We start from the raw sequence: 20,050 nt of genomic DNA, 5'->3' as shown, positions 1-20,050 counted from the left end.
CAGATTCAGAAGAGTCAGACTCAGGGGGGGATCAGATTCAGAAGAGTCAGACTCAGGGGGGGATCAGATTCAGAAGAGTCAGACTCAGGGGGGGATCAGATTCAGAAGAGTCAGACTCAGGGGGGGATCAGATTCAGAAGAGTCAGACTCAGGGGGGGATCAGATTCAGAAGAGTCAGACTCAGGGGGGATCAGATTCAGAAGAGTCAGACTCAGGGGGGAACAGATTCAGAACAGACAAGACAGGACAGGAAAGACTGAACAAAATCAGGCATGGGAGTCGAACAGGCAGGCATGGGAGTCGAACAGGCAGGCATGGGAGTCGAACAGGCAGGCATGGGAGTCGAACAGGCAGGCATGGGAGTCGAACAGGCAGGCATGGGAGTCGAACAGGCAGGCATGGGAGTCGAACAGGCAGGCATGGGAGTCGAACAGGCAGGCATGGGAGTCGAACAGGCAGGCATGGGAGTCGAACAGGCAGGCATGGGAGTCGAACAGGCAGGCTTGGGAGTCGGAGTCGGGCTGGCACGCAGGGGAGACGGAATAGCAGGCAATCGGCACGGGAGTCGGGCAGGCAGGCATGAGAGTCGAACAGGCAGGCGTCAATTCCTCCCGTGAGTCGATTCGAGGCACAGCAAGGGCCACGACGGGCGGGGCCGTGGTTCGAACGAGCAGGGAAGGCCAACTCAGTAGGCGCCTGCCGAACTGCGCTCTCCAGCTCTCCCAAAGTCGCGCTGGGATCGTTCGCTGAGTTCTCTTTGTTGGCTGGTTCATTCTGTCACGAGACGTGGTGGCGTGGAAGAGGACCGGACCAGAACAGAGGCAGGGGGCATGAAGGGAGAACTCAAATGCGTTGACGATCCATAAGTTTTATTTTATAAAATAAAAGTCGCCCAATACTCCGGGGCAAAACAGAACAACACAGAGTTCCTCCGGCACGAACTCAACAGGACAAGGCATAACAGACTAAAACAGGACAAGGCATAACAGACTAAACAGGACAAGGCATAACAGACCGGGATTGTGAAGAATGAGTAATGAACCAGCCCCCGCCAAACCCAAAATCCAGCCTTAAATTGCAGAACAGCAATCAGCTGATCTGCTTCAGCTTGAGTTCGGGGGCGTGGCATACTGGTCGTCATGGCGACCGTGACACATCCCTCAGGATGATAGTTCTTAGGCTCCCGCTTAATATGAAAGTTGAAAGAACAGTCATTATTACTAGACTGTTAGTTGTCACTGTATGGTTTCGTGCAGCACAAGGAAGAATACAAGCTACGGAGACTAAAAGTGATCCTAAAACAACATTTTTTTCCTTCTATTTCTTTTGGCCAGACTTTTCCCAAGTTTTTGTTTTTGGGGTACCCATAGCAGCAAAATTGCTTTTAAATATGTTTTTGTCAAATACAGTGGAACCTCGGTTCTCGACCATAATCCGTTCCAGAACCCTGTTCGAAAAACGATTTGGTCGATCGCCGAAAATCGTTTTTACCATTAAAAGTAATGTAAAATCGGTTTAATCCGTTCCAACACCCTGGATGTTTACCACGAACGTAAACATGAAGCTAACCCAGGCTAATCGTACGTTCGCGTTAGCGAAATCTTCCGTACAAAAGATTACGCTAACATGAACGTGTAAAAATAAAAAAATCAGGTCGTTTACACGTCATTTAGCACCCGGGTCTCCACAACAAGTGGTGAGCGGTTAAAGGATAAAGAAAAGATTTATGAATAGGATTCCATGCTTTATTCCCTCGAAAGAAGGGAAACTCGCACATCTTCTTCATATTTTGTTATTATTTCTTTCTTAACTGCAATAGTTGTACGCACTACTCTTCTTTTTTCACCTGTAGCAACTTTGCTGCTTGCACTGACCTTCTTCCGAGGCGTAATTAGGGGTTAAAACACTCCGTTCACCGATATTAAAAACGAAAGCAAAAAGAGGTGCGCGCTCACGTGACAACAGTTCTTCATGAGGGGTGGGGTCAATCTACACCCGTACGCCGCTCAGCATCGCCACTAGCGTATCGGCGTTCGAACTCCGATTTTTTGAACGAAAAGCGAAGCAAGAATTTCTCTAAATTTTTGGCCGAGAACCGTGGTTCCACTGTAAATACACATTTTTACGACAAAAAATGCTGATTAACATGATGATTCATGTATTTTTGCTGATTACAGTATTTAAACGAATACTCTTTTGCTTTTTTTAAATTTTTATTTTAACATTTTATTAGGAGTCACTGAATAATGCACACTGTCCCTGTAACTGCAGCCATAGCAAAATATGGATTAATCTATTAATGATTGATCTATTTTAATTTGCATGGTGCAATGCATTTCCCAGAAATGGACCAGGTAGACCCAGACAAAAATGGACAACTTTTTGGGGCGGCACGGCAGCTGAGTGGTGACTGTTGAGCGTGTCCGCGGCACAATTCTGTGGTCATGGGTTCAAATCTAGCTACAGGCCTTCCTGTTTGCATTCTTTCTCCATGCTTGCATGGGTTTCCTCCAGGCACTCAGGTTTCCCCCCGCTGGGTGGTTAGCATGCAGCCCCATGGTGCGGAGGTCCAGGGTTCAATTTCGGCTATTGCAGTCTTCCTGTGCCCATTGTACTTTCCTCCCATATTCCAATAACATGCATGTCAGGTTATTGGCAGGTTCAAATTGTCCCTAGATGTGAATAAGTGAGTGAATTATCTGTCTCTGTGTGCCCTGCGACTGTCTGGCAACGAGTTCAGGGTATCCCGTGCCGGCTGATAGCTGGGACCCTACTGAGGATAGGCGGTACAGATGAAGGATGGGTGATTTTATGATTAATTCTTAATATATTTTTTATATTTCTTAGATCGTATTTTGTGTTGGAAATTTTTAATGAAAGGAAATTCGGGACCAATGGAATGTTTTTATTAGAAATGGTTTGTGGAAAACTTTTTGTTGGAACTGAAACGCACAGAAAATCTGTACAACAGCGTAATTGAAACCTTCTTAAGAAAGAAAGGAGGATGGATTTTAAGCGCCAATTTATTATATAATCAATTTATTGATTATTGCTGAATACATTGTGGGTCTATTCTTGAATAATAGTCGAATTTTATTAGGTTATTATTGATGTTTCTATACGGGTCATAGCTGTAGCTGTAGAAAATTTGTTTATATCCATAAAATAGTTACTGGGGGTTGGATTGATTCAGCCTACTAAAGGCCTAGTTGTAAAATTCACGGCCCGCCACTGCTCGCAGATAACGGGGACTTGAAGTCAATCAAAGTGCCTTTTCTTCTATTTAAAGACCACACACACAAAAGCTTCCCGTCTTTGTTCCTCACTCAAAATAAAGATGGGAAGTGTGCCCACACCCTTGACCCCCACCTTGAATCCCCAACAGCGATTTGCTTTTTACTTGAACTCTCTCGGCTTCCGTATTGTTCGCTCCTTGGGTTCACCCCGCCTCTGCCCCGCCCCTTCGCATAATGTGCCGGCTCTCAAATGAATGGTAACACACACACGCACACACAGATACACTTACACGTAAACGCAGTCTCACTACGTACAGTTTCACAAGCTAAAGAATACTGGAAGTTATCGGAACCGACCCGGATATGTTTGTTTTTTGGACCGAGAAACGTAGAAGCCGGTGGGCGACGTGAAGTATTTTGAAATGGAGTAAGGTTCTCCTCACCTCATCATCGACCGCGGTCCCCCTCAAGTCAGACTACAAAGGGACGTCAGGTTGGACTTCGTTAACATGGAAACATTCTTCTTGGAGGTAAAGTCACTTTTCCATTTCCACTTACTTTGAAGGTGGTTAAAAGTCTTATTTTCTGTTTTATTTTTTATACTATACGCTATATTTAATTAATTCACCACCACAGACAGCTACTCATAAAGACACCTACATCCGGGTAATTTTGGGATATGAGAACAATTGAAGAACACACTTCTTTTTTTAAAGTTTCACATTTGTGTTATATACTGTATTTTTTTTTTGGTTTGATAAAGTAAAAATTAATAATTTATTACAATACAGTGAAACAGTATACAGTAGACCCCGGATTAGTAATCCGTTCTGAGTTGGGGATCGAAAAGTGTAATGCATAATGTTTGGGGGGCATGCCATATATGGCACGCCCATAGCGATGGGTGTGTATACACAGGGTTGGGTAGGGTTACTTTAACTGGAATACTTTCAATTACTTTTGGATTACTCCAATACCAAGTATGCTACTAAAAGACAAAAAAATACCTAAATATGAATAAAATTACCAAATTTTGTGCAGGCTTGGGGAGTAACGGAATACATGAATCGGCAAAAATTATGTTGGCAAGTTGTTTGGATTTATTTTCATTTTGTTTCTGTCGCATTTTATGTTAGTTTTGCCGGAGATCAAAGAGATCAAAGCCAGGAGAGAAAGCTTACCACGTGTTGTGAGTCATAATTGGATTCATATTTAGTTTATTTTGTCTTTTATTATCATATTTGGTATTGGAGTAATCCAAAAGTAATTGAAAGTAATCCAGTTAAAGTAACCCTACCCAACCCTGTGTATACATGAGAAGAAAAATTCGAATTTTATTCACCTTTGGTTCGATGCGACTTAAGTACAGTGGAGTTAGTGGGTAGATGCAGAGGGAGGAGGAGACGATGGACTATAATTAAAACTGATTAAAATCGTCAATGTCATGCTGTTTAAGGACTCTATTTTTTTAATTGCCTGTGGATTTGTATAAATTGTCCCAATCGGCTTCTGATTTTGACGATGCAACATGGCAAACACAGCGATCCGCGTGCCTTCTTCATAATTCGAGAGCAAACTTCATTTCCATCTTTATGTTTTTAATCCTCCCTTTAGCATCTCTCTGAGCCTTTGGACTCATTTTAATACGTATTTATGAACAAATTTCTTCAAATCCCGACATAATATTAAAATGATAAAATTGAGTTTATTTAATGGCAATTTACCATTTATTTACTTCCGGTAGTAAACGGCTACTCAAAGTCAGCGATACTGGTATCGGCAACCATCAGGAGTACTGATGCCCCAAAAGAACTGGCATCTGCACCGAGAATATAGGGTGAGAAGCTTGATAATCTGGGAGGGACTCAGAGTAGAGTTGGTGCTCTTCTGCTTTTCGTTGACGTGGCTTGGGCATCTCAAGGTGTTCTGGGCATGTAACAAAGGTAGGATGCCCCAAGACGACTTAAGACAAGCTCTAGATATTTACTATGTCTGGCTGAGGAATTCCTTGGATTGAATGAGTTGCACAAAGTAGCTTGGGACTGGGAGGTCTGGGCTTCCCTGTTAAGGCAGCTGTCCCACAACCCAATTTCAGATAAAGTAAAGTGGGACACGCTCCATCTTTACAGCTATCCGGATGTGGGGAAGTTGGTGCACAAGAAATGAAGGGAATTTTGCTCATCAAATTGGTCAGGCCCTAGTTTTGCTATAACAAAGGAAGATTTATCGACACAATCATATCTAATGCTCTGATTTCCTTTTTTTTTCCAAACGATTCATCTACACAAGTACATAGATAGTGATCGGGAAGAAAAAAATCTTCCAATCTTGTATTTTATATGCATCCCACAGCAATAACATCCCACAACAATCTCCTTCAATTGTGCTCGGATAATTCCATTACAAACAGGCAGAGCTGCATGACGTCAATGCACTTCTTCATGTGTATGACTTTCGGATTGAAGCATGTTGTCCTTGTTTTTATTCATCAGTGTGCGAGTGTAAATGCAACCAAGCTTAATGTATCATCTTCACAGACGCACACACACACATGGGTTCTGTCATTGTATCGACCCTATGGGTCACAGTGTTCTGACTCACACATGTGCCAGCAGTGATGGGAATACGGTGTGAGTCGGAGCATTTCTTTTTCACGGGATTACCCTTTTGTTATCACCCTTGACTAAGAGTTAACAGTAATATGTTTGTGTTTTACATACATATTTCTTGACAAATAGTGTTTTTATACTACTTTCCATAGCCCATCTCTTATAAGCTGACATGTCTGCCTCATAGATCTTCAGGGTCAGGGGTCACTTGGGGTTTTTAATTTATGCTCTCAGAAAGATCAGAAGTTTGCTTGGTGGTTAAAAGCACTCAGCTGAATTGATTATGGATGAATCATGTCCTTGCACAAGTTTCTGTCCCGGAAGAGGTTACGTTAAATCTGACTACTCTGCTTACTGAAGACGCATGATGTCAACTATGGAAAGTCAAGATACAGCCACGCCGATCACCATTATGACACATCTACAAAGGGAATACATATCTAACATTTCAACTCAATGAAACTTTATTCATTGATCACTCTTCAAAAAAATCAGTCCATGTGTGGAGTTAAAATTAGACACAAATACACAAATAATAAATACAAATACTATAAACAATATCAATCACTAAAACGGTGCCGTGTTTATAAAACCCTGGACTTAATTTACACACGACAAAAGTCGCCTTAGAAATATTGTTTTTCCTCCCTCTGTGGGACATATAATGTATATTTGACGGTTATATACATACAGTACATAACAGGGAAGGAAAATTCCAAGTTTTCTTGAAATGTAACCTAGGGGTAGGAATTAGAATGAAAATAGCAAGGGTACCCAAAATTGAATCCTGTGGAACACCCTAAAGCAAGGTTCACCAACCTTTTTAAGTCAAGTCACAATTATTTGTATAGCCCTTAATCATAAGATGTCTCAAAGGACTGCACAGGTTACAATTACACCATCTCCTTGAACCTCAGGGCTACTTTTTGTTACTGATTAGCTTGAAGGGCTACCAGTTTGAAACACATTCCTAAAATTATTACTATGTTGTTACAATGTTATTACCCGGTTGTAAATATTAAACATGAAATAGGCCCTTTCAACCACTAAAACATCATGTAAGTTAGAAATTAAATTTCCTAGAACATTACAATGACCCATCACTGGTGAAGTATTTTTAGGTGCTCCCGCCCCTCTGACCGGCCTGTTCCTTTGTTTCCCATATGCAACATAACAAATCTTACGCCCAGGTGTTAATAGATAACTCCGTCACTGTGAATGTTTGGTTTAAATCATAGTATTCCGGACATTGTTTCATCATTTTCTTTGACATTGCAAAATTGAATTTTGACCCAATGTTGAATGTGCTACATTGCCAATTAGATTATTAACTAATTTAGTGCAGCGCTATTAATGCATGATTAAAAGAAAATAGCACGCAGCCCCATGGTGCAGAGGTCCAGGGTTCAATTCTGGCTATTGCAGCCTCCCCGTGTAGAGTTTGCACGCTCTCCCTGTGCTCGTGTGGATTCCAAAAACATGCATCTTAGGTTAATTGGCCGGTCCAAATTGTGTCTGTGTTTCCTGTAACTGGCTGGCAACCGGTTCAGGGTGTCCCCGCCCACTGCCCGAAGATAGCTGTTATAGGCTCCAGCACCCCCGCGACCCTAGTAAGGATAAGCGGCGCAGAAAATGAATGAAAGAATGAATAAAAGAGAATTCCAGCAGCACAACTAGATTCACAACATGTTGCTCAACGTCACTGCTGTAAACAACAGTGGCGCATTTAGCTCTGCAGTGTGAACCTAGCCTAAGTGTGTCTTAAGCTTCATTGCTTTAAGTTCATCAGGCCTGTCAATGCAAGAATAATCTGTTTGAGCAACCCTGACTTCACATTGATGCTTTAATGCTCAAATCTTTGGTTGTGTAAATGGGCGGAATCACAAATCAAGCAACCCATTTAATCCATCAACGCTGCCAGGAATCCACACCCGGTCCACCCCTCCACTGCCTTATCAGTGTCTTTTAACGTCTGACTGCTGACACACTAGTTGGGAATAAATGTTTTTCACCTCTCTATGAAGGAAACTGAATTTTCAGCCTTGGTAAAGCATCCTCTGTAGCCACTATTTTCATTTCTATACTTGGCAACTCAAGGTCTTTGAAGCGGCAGCTGCCTCACACTGTGAAAGCAAACGAAAACCTTTCTTCACCCGTTAACGCCCTCCCCGGAGACCCTCACATTGCAGGCCAGATTCTTCACCCTTAAAGGTATTCGGGACAAGCCAGACGGAATCCCAGATTCCTACCCCCGACCCTTGAAATTCCCAGCCCATGTCATCTTTGCCATGGAGAGGTCCTATAACCGGGCTTTAGGTTACCACACACATTCTTTGCAGTCCCCACCCCTGAAACATCCACACGTCCAATCTTAGATCAACATGCTTGATGACATTTCTGTTGTGAAAATTGGTAACTTGATGCAAAGTTTCCTCCAGCTGTTGAAGTCATCCAAAATTACTGAGGCTCCACCTAGAGCCACACAGAGCATTAGTTTTAGTGAGGAAGTCCGTTAGTGAGGCGAGGATGTGAGGAAGGAAGGAAAATGAAAAATAGCATTCCTTTTTAATGATATTGGTTTTAGTTGTAATTAGGTATTAAATGTTGTTATTTAGAAGTAGCTGATATAGAAGAATTTCTGCAGTTTGTTGTCCTTAGACCCGGCAGCAGTTTCCTCGTTTTCTTCTAACTTTCCTGAAACAAATATATGAAATAATAAGCAGTGAATGAAAAATGATGTATATATAAATAAACAAGCTTGTGTTTGCATTTCCGACTCGTCGCTTTACCAGTGAGCCGATCAGTGCGATGATAACCTCCTGCTGACACCCTGCTGTCAGTTATATTTTTGCTGTTTGAATCATCAACTCACACTTTTATAATGAAAGTTGTGCTATTCCTAAGAAGATAGGTCATTGCTCTTGTATATTAGCTAGTGATAAAGGATGGACAGTAAACATATACTGGGATGCTTCAGTGTTTTAACAGCTAGTTTTGAGTGCAGTGGTTCTTCAAATATTGAGAGATGGTCATTTAGCTATTTAGTTAAAATGGGGCCGGACAATATTTCAAAATAATGAAATTAATTTGTCATTTTCGACACTGACAATTTGAAAATTTGCTGCACTTTGAAATTGAGGTTATATAAGATTTTCAAAGCCAGTGCGATTTATTAAACAGTAGTTGCCAAGGGTGGGATTATTGATAAAACTTAATGATTTTTTAATTGTCCAGACTGTCTAATAAAATATATTTTTAAAACTATGAATGTAATAACATAAAAAGTATGTTTTTGACCAATATACTTAAGGATGGGTTTCTAAATCTTTGCCCGCGGGCATCAGGTAGGCCCCAAAGAACACCTAAGTGACTCAAAACTAATAATCATGCATCATTGTGATTTTGTAGGCTGTTTTATTTCTGCCTGGCATGAGAAATCAGTATCATGATTATTATATTTAAATATACGATGCATTCTCCCAAAATTACTTTTAGATTTAGCATACAATTTTTAAATGTAAGTCACTAAGTGCCTTAAACAAGGCAGGTGTTTTAGTGGTTGACTAACCCTATTTTAAACCTACTTCCAAAAATTACAACCAGTTAATCACATAACAGCAACATAGTGACAGCATTGTATTAACATCAGTTATTTTAGAAATGCATATGCAACTGGTACCCTTTTGTGCTAATCAGTAGCAAAAAAATAACTTAGCTTCACAAAGATTGGTGACCCCCTGATTATCCATCTCCAATAAAAGAAAAGTAGTTGAAATTGGAAATAAACATACCAACTGAAAAAAAGATTGACATTAAGGGTGAAGCAGGATGACTGCTAATGTCACTCACATATATAACAGTGACTATAATCAAAAGGTTCCATGTTTTCTGTTGTTTATTGTTTTTCAATTCCAGGCCTTGATTGTTGCCATTATGGCATTTTCTTTAACACCTAAATAATGGCATTCTTCTGTCTCCATACATAGGGGAGAATGGGAGGATGATCTCAAAAAGGTTTAGAGTTCAATCAATACCCATTCATTGATTAGTTTTCTGACTTATCCTGTTTTGAATTAACTGTGAATTGAAGCAGCGGACATTGTCTAAGAGGAAAGCTACTCTCTGGTCAGTGAGGGCATGAAAAAGCAAGGAAACTACATTTAAAAATGTTCCTTCGGTGTATTTGAAGAAGATCACATCATGACCGAAACCCCCTAATTATCCAGTTGGAAACATTTGAGGTTGTGATTTGCCCGTATGACGTACGGATTTTCAAATCCCCTTACTGAATTTCTGGCTTTTAGATTAGTCATTCTACCACCAATGCCCTTATAAAGAGTTTGAGGTTGCCATGATAGATGCACTACTCTTAACGCCCACCTTACCTCTCCAAATGTGTTTGAAGGGAACAGATTCGCCAATTGTATCATTCGCCTTCTGAACTATAAGTGACTTCAATGTTATTGTGTAATACGCATCTACTTTACCTGTTGCCCATTTTCATTTCAGGCAAACATGTTTTATTGAAGTAGATTTTGAGGGAACATAACTCTACAGCTTTAATACAGCTTTTTTTAAGCCGTATGAAATATGGTATAGTTTTTTTTTTCTCGGCCCATAGTACTTTAAGAACCAGACCAATCCTTTGTGCTGTGTTTATCCAGGATGCTTAGCTAGAGAAAATTAAAGTTGATGTTTACCACAGCCTGGCCCGGCCCACTAAACGACTCTTGGTCTCGACCTTGGCTGCCCTTGCCCGACCTACTAATAAGAGTCTATCTTAAATCCCTTCTCTCACTGCAGCTTAATAATAGCTAGCCTGTGATTACTGTTGTCAGCCCAGATGCTGCCTTTTCCTCCATAGTTCCGTGTGATTACCTCTTGGTTGAGACTTATATGGAATATGTTGTGTCTCATCACTTCTGCTTGCGCTTTTAATTTTCCAGTGATTCTAACTCCTACAATTGACCACTGGTCAAGGGTAAAATAGGGCTTTACACACACCTTTGGCAGGTAGGACTTTTCAGACAAAGGATTAAGTCTCCCCGGCTTTCAGATGGATGCATCTTCAATTTGCATGCAATTGCTGCAATGTAGCCCTTCAGAAACTAAAAATGAATTAATTTATCTTCAAAAGTAGTTTAACTTTACCCGAAGGATCCGCTGACCCGTCGATTACAAAGTCCACATCAGGCAAGCCTCTATTGTCACCCACAGTCCAACTTCACTGGAACATATTCCAGAGATCTGTGTGTTATTCCTGCTGCGTGACCCCATTACTACCCGTTAAGGAACACAGAGGGTATTGAAGGCAACATATAGTACTGTAGGATGCACAGCATTTGCCAGAGTGGGGATTGGTTCATAATCAAATGTGGAGTAATCACAGCATTTTAAACTGTTCTTTCCTGCAATTTCTCATGTCTTTTGTAGATGAATCGCTTGCCTAAGAGGAAGTACAACACTGCAACTATTTGGTAGACTTTCAACTATATTTTATTTTATTTCAGAGAAACAGTCTTTCAAAACAAAGCATATGTGGTAGTTTATAAAACAAAGGGGGTGGGGGGTGGAGAATTATGCTGATCTTAATATTTCATCCATCCATTATCTGCACCACTTATCCTCGGTAGGGTCGCGGGGGTCCTTGATATTATTTTATGCAATTAGAAACAACTATTGAATTAAATTGTCTTTTTTGTTATTGATAACAACATAGTAAACATTGTATGCAATGGGATTGGACATGGGACTCCAGGGTAAACATGTAATAAAGACTTTAAAGAGAAAAAAGATAAAAGGTTATCAGGATTGAACGCAGAAAAAATATTTATAATGTAATACTTAAAGACTGGTCTAAGTTATCAAAGTGCAATGTTTGTGAATGAAAAAGAATAGTCCACCATAACAATATTGCAATAAAAAGATGTGCAATAACATTTAGCACCAAGAAAATCCCCAAAATAAGTCAAAAAGTATACATTTTCACAGTTTTGTGCAATAACATTTAGCAGAAACCAAAAAAGAAAATCCTAAAAGAAGTCGCAGGATACGTTTTCACAGTTTTGTGCACTTGTTTAGGGTAGTGATTGCCCTGAAGAAGCTGTCCCTGAGCTTGTTTGTCCTTATTTTAAGGAACCTGTTGCGCCTACCAGAGGGCAACAGGTCAAAGAGGTGGTGGGGAGGGTCTCTTATAATGTTAACGGCTCTGCTACGGCATCACAAGCCAGCAATATCCTCTCAATTGAGCAGAGAGTGGGGTTTGGGGTTTTTAAGGGTTATTGATCTATTTTCGTTATTCATTATCCATTATCCGTTATCGGTCAGTTCATAATGCGCTACAAAGCCTAGGAGCCGGGACACTTACTCTCAGCCAAAAGGCCAAGCTAAGGTCCTAGCCCTAAAGCCTTGCTGCGATCATTGCGAATGCACCGTTCCCGGAGGTACTGCTATACCGGGCCGATGAGCTTCTGGGCAGTGTTGAGAATACTATTATTATTATAATAGCTATATACTGTATGTATATACAGACGCTGCCTTACTAACGAACGAGATCGTTCCCAAGTTGAATTTATTCATAAGTTGCTTTAGTGCTATATTTTGTGTGGAATGTAGGGTTAAGGTTTTTATAAGTATGTTTAAGGTTTGTATAAGTAACCCTATATTATTTTGTACTAAAAAAATAAACATTTCATAAAATAATATGCTCTTTAAAGATAAATAAAGTAAGTTTAACTCACTTTTGGAAGATGGGCTTCAAGAGTTAGGCAACTTCCTCCTCCGTGGAAAGATTTTCGATTGGGTCCAGGACTGGAGACTGGCTAAGCCATGCTAGAACCTTGATATACTTCTTACGGAACCACTCCTTGGTTTTCCTGGCTGTGTGCTTCGGGTCATTGTCGTGTTGGAAGACCCAGCCATGACCCATCTTCAATGCTCGGACTGATGGAAGAAGGCTCTTTTCAGCTCATTGACCAACTCCTGTCATGTAGTTCCAGGCTGATTCCTCACCTTTCTTAGAATCATTGAGACCCCTCGAGCTGACATCTTGAATGGGGCTCCACTCTGATTGCGTTTGACCGTGATGTTTAGCTTCTTCCATTTTCTAATGATTGCTCCAACAGTGAACCTTTTTTCACCAAGCTGCTAAGCAATTGCTCCGTAGCCCTTTCTAGCCTTGTGGAGGTGTACAATTTTGTCTCTGGTGTCTTTGGACAGCTCTTTGGTTTTCGCCATGCTACAAGTTAAAGTCTTACTGATTGTATGGGGTGGACAGGTGTCTTTTTGCAGCTCACTACCTCAAACAGGTGCATCTGATTCAGGATGATACATGGAGTGCAGGTGGATGTCTAATGGGCGGACTAACAGGTATCTCAGGGTCAAAATTCTAGAAGATACACGGGTGTTCAAATACTTATTTGCAGCAGTATCATAAAAATAAATTGTGAAAAAAATCATGCATTGTGATTTCTGGATTTTTCTTTTTAGTTGATCTCTTTCACAGTGGACATGCACCTACGATGAAAATTTCAGACCCCCCCAATATTTCTTAATGGGAGAAATTGCAAAATAGCAGGGTGTTGAAAAGACTTATTTTCTTCACTGTGTATATATATATATATATATATATATATATATATACTGGACTGTCTCGGAAAATTAGAATATTGTGATAAAGTTCTTTATTTTCTGTAATGCAATTAAAAAAACAAAAATGTCATACATTCTGGATTCATTACACATCAACTGAACTATTTCAAGCCTTTTATTATTTTAATATTACTGAATTTGGCCTACAGCTTAAGAAAACTCAAAAATCCTATCTCAAAATATTAGAATACTTCCTCAGACCAAGTAAAAAAATAATTTTATAACAGCAAAACTAAATCAAACATTTGAAAATGTCCATTGATGCACTCAGTACTTGGTTGGGAATCCTTTTGCACGGATTACTGCATCAATCCGGCGTGGCGTGGAGGCAATCAGCCTGTGGCATTGCTGAGGTGTTATTGATGCCCAGGATGCTTCGATAGCGGCCTTCAGCTCATTTGCATTTGCAGGTCTGGTGTCTTTCATCTTCTTCTTAACTATACCCCACAAATTCTCGATGGGGTTCAGGTCAGGGGAATTAGCAGGCCAATCAAGGACAGTGATGCCATGGTCATTGCACCAGTTACTGGTGGTTTTGGCACTGTGGGCAGGTGCCAGATCATGCTGGAAGATGAAATCCTCATCTCCATAGAGCTTTTCAGCAGATGGAAGCATGTAGTGCTCTAAAATCTCTTGGTACACAGTTGCATTTACTCTGGACTTGATGAAACACAGTGGACCAACACCAGCAGCTGACATGGCTCCCCAAACCATTGCTGACTGTGGGAACTTCACACTGGATTTCAAGCAACTTTTTGCTCCTCTCCAGCCTTTCTCCAGACTCTGGCGCCTTGACTTCCAAATGAAATGCAAAACTTGCTTTCGTCTGAAAAGAGGACTTTGGACCACTCTGCAACTGTCCTGTGCTTCTTCTCCATAGCCCAAGTCAGACGCTTCTTCCGTTGTCTTGAGTTCAGAAGTGGCTTGACCATGGGAATACGGCTATTGTAGCCCATTTACCGGACACGTCTGTGAACTGTGGCTTTTGATACCTGGACTCCAGCTTCAGCCCACTGTCTTTGAAGCTCCCCCAAATTCTGGAAGCGGTTCTTCTTCACAATTTTGTTAAGGCTGCGGTCATCTCTCTTGGTTGTGCAGCGTTTCTGGCCACATTTTTCCCTTCCAACAGACTTTTTGTGGATATGCTTTGTACTGCACTCTGTGAACAGCCTGCTCTTTGAGAAATTTCTTTTTGTGTCTTACCCTCCTGATGGAGGGTATCAATGAGGGTCCTCTGGACAGCAGTCTTCCCCATACTTGTGATTTAGTTTACTGAACCAAGCTGAGTGTTTTTAAGGCTCAGGAAACCCTCGCAAGGTGTTTCGAGTTATTTAGATGATTCAGGTGATTAGTTGAATAGCCTACTTGTATACTTTTTAATGATATTCTAATATTTTGAGATAGGATTTTTGAGTTTTCTTAAGCTGTAAGCCAAATTCAGCAATATTAAAATAATAAAAGGCTTGAAATAGTTCAGTTGATGTGTAATGAATCCAGAATGTATGACATTTTTGTTTTTTTAATTGCATTACAGAAAATAAAGAACTTTATCACAATATTCTAATTTTCTGAGACAGTCCAGTATATATATATATATATATATATATATATATATATATATATATATATATATATATATAGGGCAGCACGGCGGCGCAGTGGTTAGCACGTGTGCGGCACAGTTCTAAGGTCTTGGGAACCTCCTGTGTAGGTTCAAATCCAGCTACCCGACTTACTGTGCGGAGTTTGTATGTCCTCCCCGTGCTTGCATGGGTTTCCTCCGGGCACTTCGGTTTCCTCCCACATTCCAAAGACATGCATTTCAGGTGGATTGGCCGGTCCAAATTGTCCCTAGGTGTGAATGAGCGAGCGTGTTGTCTGTCCCTGTGTGCCCTGCGATTGGCTGGCAACCAGTTCAGGGTGTCCCCTGCCCACTGCCCGATGATTGCTGGGATGGGCTCCAGCACCCCCGCGACCCTACTGAGGATAAGCGGTGCAGCTAATGAGATGAGATATATATATATATATATATATATGTATATATATATATATATATATATACAGTAAAGAAAATAAGTATAACACCCCTGATATTCTGCTATTTTTCCCACTTAGAAATCGTGGGGGGTCCTGAAATTTTCATCGTAGGTGCAGCTAATGAGATGAGATGAGATATATATATATATATATATATATATATATATATATATATATATACTGAAACTCTTGCAAACACACTACCTCATACAGATGTAATATTCATGCCTATGCTTACTTTGCACAATGTTGCCTATTTTGCACTACCGCATATTGCACTAATACAATCCCATAACTTTATGTAAACACCCTACATGCCCACATTTTCTTGTGTAAATATTGTGCTTTTTTGTTTTCTTTTATCCAAACTGTAAAATGTGAACTGGATTGCCACGTCCAATTTCGTTGTCACAATATGTTCAACCCATTTTGTAACAATGATAATAAAGGTATATTCTATTCTATTCTATATATATATATATATATATATATATATACATATGTATAAAAAAATACATATATAATATAGTTATTGTATCATATATTACAGAGACCCCTGTGCTACTATGAGCTTCAATTATTGTTAGTTCACTCCAAATAAACAAAAACATCATTACTTTAAAATACCTTTCAAATCAAACATTTTTCTATTTGCTCTCTATCTATCCTTCTCTCTCTCTCTGTCGATAAGTCGGCAAGTCCGCTCTAATGAAGGCCGGCTCCCCCCAAAAAACGTGTGACACTACTTCGCTGATTTTCACATTTCGCGGGTGGTTCTGGTCCCCATTAACCATGAAAACCAAGGAATTTCTGTACTGGTATTATATACGTGTATATGTGTAGGTAATATGTGAACACAGGTCAAGTCAAATCATGTTTATTTGTATAGACCTTAACATGCGTATGAACATTACTTGTATGTAGATCATTCTCCAAGACCTCAGTGGGGGGTTCCAGACAGATCAGACCCAAGGATGAACATCAACTAAAGCCCCCTGCCCTACACTCCCAGCCCCCATTTAGACTGGGGGAAGCCCTGTTCCCCGCGGGGATCCTCCTTCTCCTCCATTAGCTAATTTCTGATCAGCTGTCCCCTTCACCATCTTGAATTAATGTCTTTCTGCACAGATGCTAGAGGTTGGTTTTAATAATCTAATTTGTGCCCTTGGTGAAGAGAGCTGCACCCTGCCCACCCTGAAGCAATGCTAGAAACAAAGACAGTCTGATTTATTCTATGTCATTTTGGTTTGTCGTTAATGTGATATATTGTATTATGGATTGAAGTAGTTCATGACTTATTTGTTTAATGAATTTGTTCCACCATGGTCAGTCTGCTGATAAATTGAATGTATTTTTCCTTTTGAAATTAATTAAAATATCATATATAGGGCAGCACGGCAGCGCAGTGGTTAGCGCATGTGCGGCACAGTTCATGTCTTGGGAACCTCCTGCGTGGGTTCAAATCCAGCTTCAGACTTCCTGTGCGGAGTTTGTATGTTCTCCCCGTGCTTGCGTGGGTTTCCTCCAGGCACTCTGTTTTCCTCCCACATTCCAAAAACATGCATTTTAGGTGAATTGGTCGGTCCAAATTGTCCCTAGGTTTAAATAAGCGAGTGAGTTGTCTGTCCCCGTGTGCCCTGCGATTGGCTGGCAACCAGTTCAGGGTGTCCCCTGCCCACTGCCCGATGATTGCTGGGATGGGGTCCAGCACCTCCGCGACCCTACTGAGGATAAGCGGTGTAGCTAATGAGATGAGATGAGATCATTTGGTATGCTGTAATACTGTAAGTGTTTTGTAAATTGTTTCTGTATTGCATAGAAAAGGGTATGCAAAAATTTTTACAAAATGTAACATATGCTCGTTTCTTTTGCTATTCCCCTTTTTGTTTTCGCTTCAAATCAAATCAAAATGAATTTGTATAGAACAGTGTTCCCCAACCCTTTTTATTTTTTTGTTACTGACAACTTGATACTGATAACAACTTGTGTTATTACTATGTTACTACCGGGTTTTAATAATTAGAAGTTAAGTCACCCACTAAACATCATGTCATTTAGTCAAAGTCAGCTTTATTGTCAATTCTGCAGCATAAACTGAGAATGGAAATTACGTTACCCTCACCCCTCAGTGTCTAGAAGATATAAAAACCACTATGCTCGGACACACTATACTAAGACGCATTAGTACATTGTACGACACATACGGTACATAGACAGTGCAGGCAAATAAATCAATCAAGTGCATATGGTACCTTTATAAACAAAAGGTAATCAAATGTATTTGAAAATCGCAATGAATCGTGAGCTATTTTTAGAACATGTCCACCTGGTATCAGTGGGCACCACGTTGTTGACTACTGGTATAGAATATTTCAGACACCTTAATGCAACTCAGAGTCTGCATAAAAACCTTCAATTCAAAATGTTGTCCAATTTCTAGACAATGAAAAACGTTGAACCCATCCAGAAGATTTGAGCCCTGAAAGAACTGAAAGGACCTTTTGCCCAGATTCCCATCCGAGCCAAACTCAGCATCGTTGTTTAATCTCACCTCTGTGTGTGTTAGGCTCACTCAGCATTCCGGAGATTTTTGCAAAATCCTGTAATCTGCCTCCAGTTCTGCCTGGCAGGACCAATCGCAAAACCATATTGTTTGAAAAAGTTTTTAAAAACAAGTCCTCACAAAATTATTTGTCATTATTAAAATTGTGACATGTTGTCTGAAAAAAATACAAACATGCTTTTGTTTGAGCATTGCAGCCATAGTTTAGGGACTAACGTGTCAAAATGCAATAGTGAAAGGAATGTCATCCCAGTAACTTGTGAATGTAGCTCTTTGGGATTTGTCACAATGGCTTTTTAATGGACACTTGCAAAAAACACTGTCCATTTCTGAGAAAAAAAAGCAATTTATCCCTTTGTTTTATCGATCCAACCCTTTGAGAATTTTTCCAGTGGCATCTTAATGGAATGTCGTACCAAAAAAACACATTTTTACCCTTTAAGAGGCTTGTCTAATGTCCTAGACTGCACATGAATTAACCTCCCCAGGGCCTTCACCACTCCGAACAAGCACACGAGACTGTAAAATAAATAAATATCTTGCCTTTATTTAGAAAAATGTGTATTCATATTTTAAAATGTCTCAACTCTTATTGGGAAATACAGTATATGTTGCTGCTTGTGTAATTCCAGTATTTTATGGGACCACTGATGCACTTACAACTCAGGCCAGTCTCCACGCACTAACTTGTAAATTTTTGGCTATTTATCCTAGCATTCTTTTTTAATCCAATTTTTCCTCTTAAGTATTTCATTATGCGGTTATCCCAGAGGGCTTTGTCTAAAGTTGTTGTAGCGAATATTTACAACATTTTTTTCAAATGACAACAAAGACAATTCTTATTTTAGACATGTTTGCTCAAGGGGTCACTTTTAAAATCCTTTGCAACTTTATCAAAATATTATTACCATGTCATCATTCGAGGTTTTGGGATCTGTGCCTTCGATCAACATACAGACAGTACTATAATTGATTTGTGCACAGAGATATTGGAATGTGACTGATTCCTATAATTTTTTAGCGGATACATTTTAGGGAGTTTGAGTATTCTGTGCTTAGGAAAGGAAAAAAACAGTGCCAAACTCATCTTTTGAAGACAACTTACCTGACTGTCAATTGACGAACATACAGAAGTTTAGAGATCCTTTGCCAGCTCTATACAGATAAACAATTCTTGTTTGCAGGTCTTCAGACAGCTCATTTCAAAGTGCTATGGTGAACAATACTTTTCATTGAGGCAATTCTTACCACTCATCAGTGATTGGGGACACACATGACCCAAATTGTTGGGTGAAAATTGGTTTCAGTTGCTCTTTTAGTCTACTTAGGCAAATGGTTCTGTTCCTTATTTTCCCCCTCCTGTCATTGTTTGGATGCTGTACTCATTAAAATGTGGAATCCTTCAAATGTTTGGGTAGTTTGTTTAAGCAGATGCTATTTTGCCATGTCTGACAAAGATCAGATCCTATTTAATGGTGATTTTCTTCAGAATAGTGAGAAATTCCAAAAGATTCAGATCTTTTTTTTTACCACTGTTGTTTGGCATGTTAGATAGAAATTTTTTTTGTGTGAAAAATGTTTTAATATTGTTAGCATAAATGTGACTGTTTTGACCAGTAGTGAGTACTGCAGATAAGATTCTGGTTTCTAACAATGGATTTGAGTAACTATATACAATACATATTTATTCGGTTTTGGTTAAAAGTGTTTCATTTGTTGCTCCTTTCGGTTGTCAACAGCCATTAGAGTTGGGTTTCATTGCTTTTTTAGCTTTCTCTGTCTGTCATGACTTTTCTTCCGATCACCTGATACTGCTCACCTTCGTGTCTGCAGCACATTGTCCAGTGTAAGTACTAAAAGATTTAAGGCTCATTCATTAACACTCTTCAGATCACTTGGTATCGTAGAAGCTGCAGAAACTTAAGCCGTTGGCTATGCAATTGCATCAATTAGTT

The 20,050-nt window shown here is 40.0% G+C and overlaps 1 protein-coding gene across 1 annotated transcript in view; it reads left to right on the top strand.

Annotated features, from left to right (window-relative positions):
• The first annotated feature begins 3,497 nt into the window (after positions 1-3,497).
• The window catches only part of LOC148352842 (unconventional myosin-X-like), a 33,028-nt gene continuing 16,475 nt past the window's right edge, over positions 3,498-20,050 (top strand). Inside the window, exon 1 of the mRNA XM_088353504.1 lies at positions 3,498-3,766. Coding sequence (XP_088209630.1) covers positions 3,746-3,766 — 21 coding nt within the window. The 5' untranslated portion in view covers positions 3,498-3,745. The remainder of the gene's footprint in view (positions 3,767-20,050) is intronic.

This window comes from Urocampus carinirostris, chromosome 14 (genome assembly GCF_059441175.1).
Source record: "Urocampus carinirostris isolate Australia breed hairy pipefish chromosome 14, RoL_Ucar_1.0, whole genome shotgun sequence".
NCBI classification, from domain to species: domain Eukaryota; kingdom Metazoa; phylum Chordata; class Actinopteri; order Syngnathiformes; family Syngnathidae; genus Urocampus; species Urocampus carinirostris.
The sequence above is the reverse complement of the archived record's forward strand: the minus strand, read 5'-3'. Positions and strand labels throughout refer to the sequence as shown.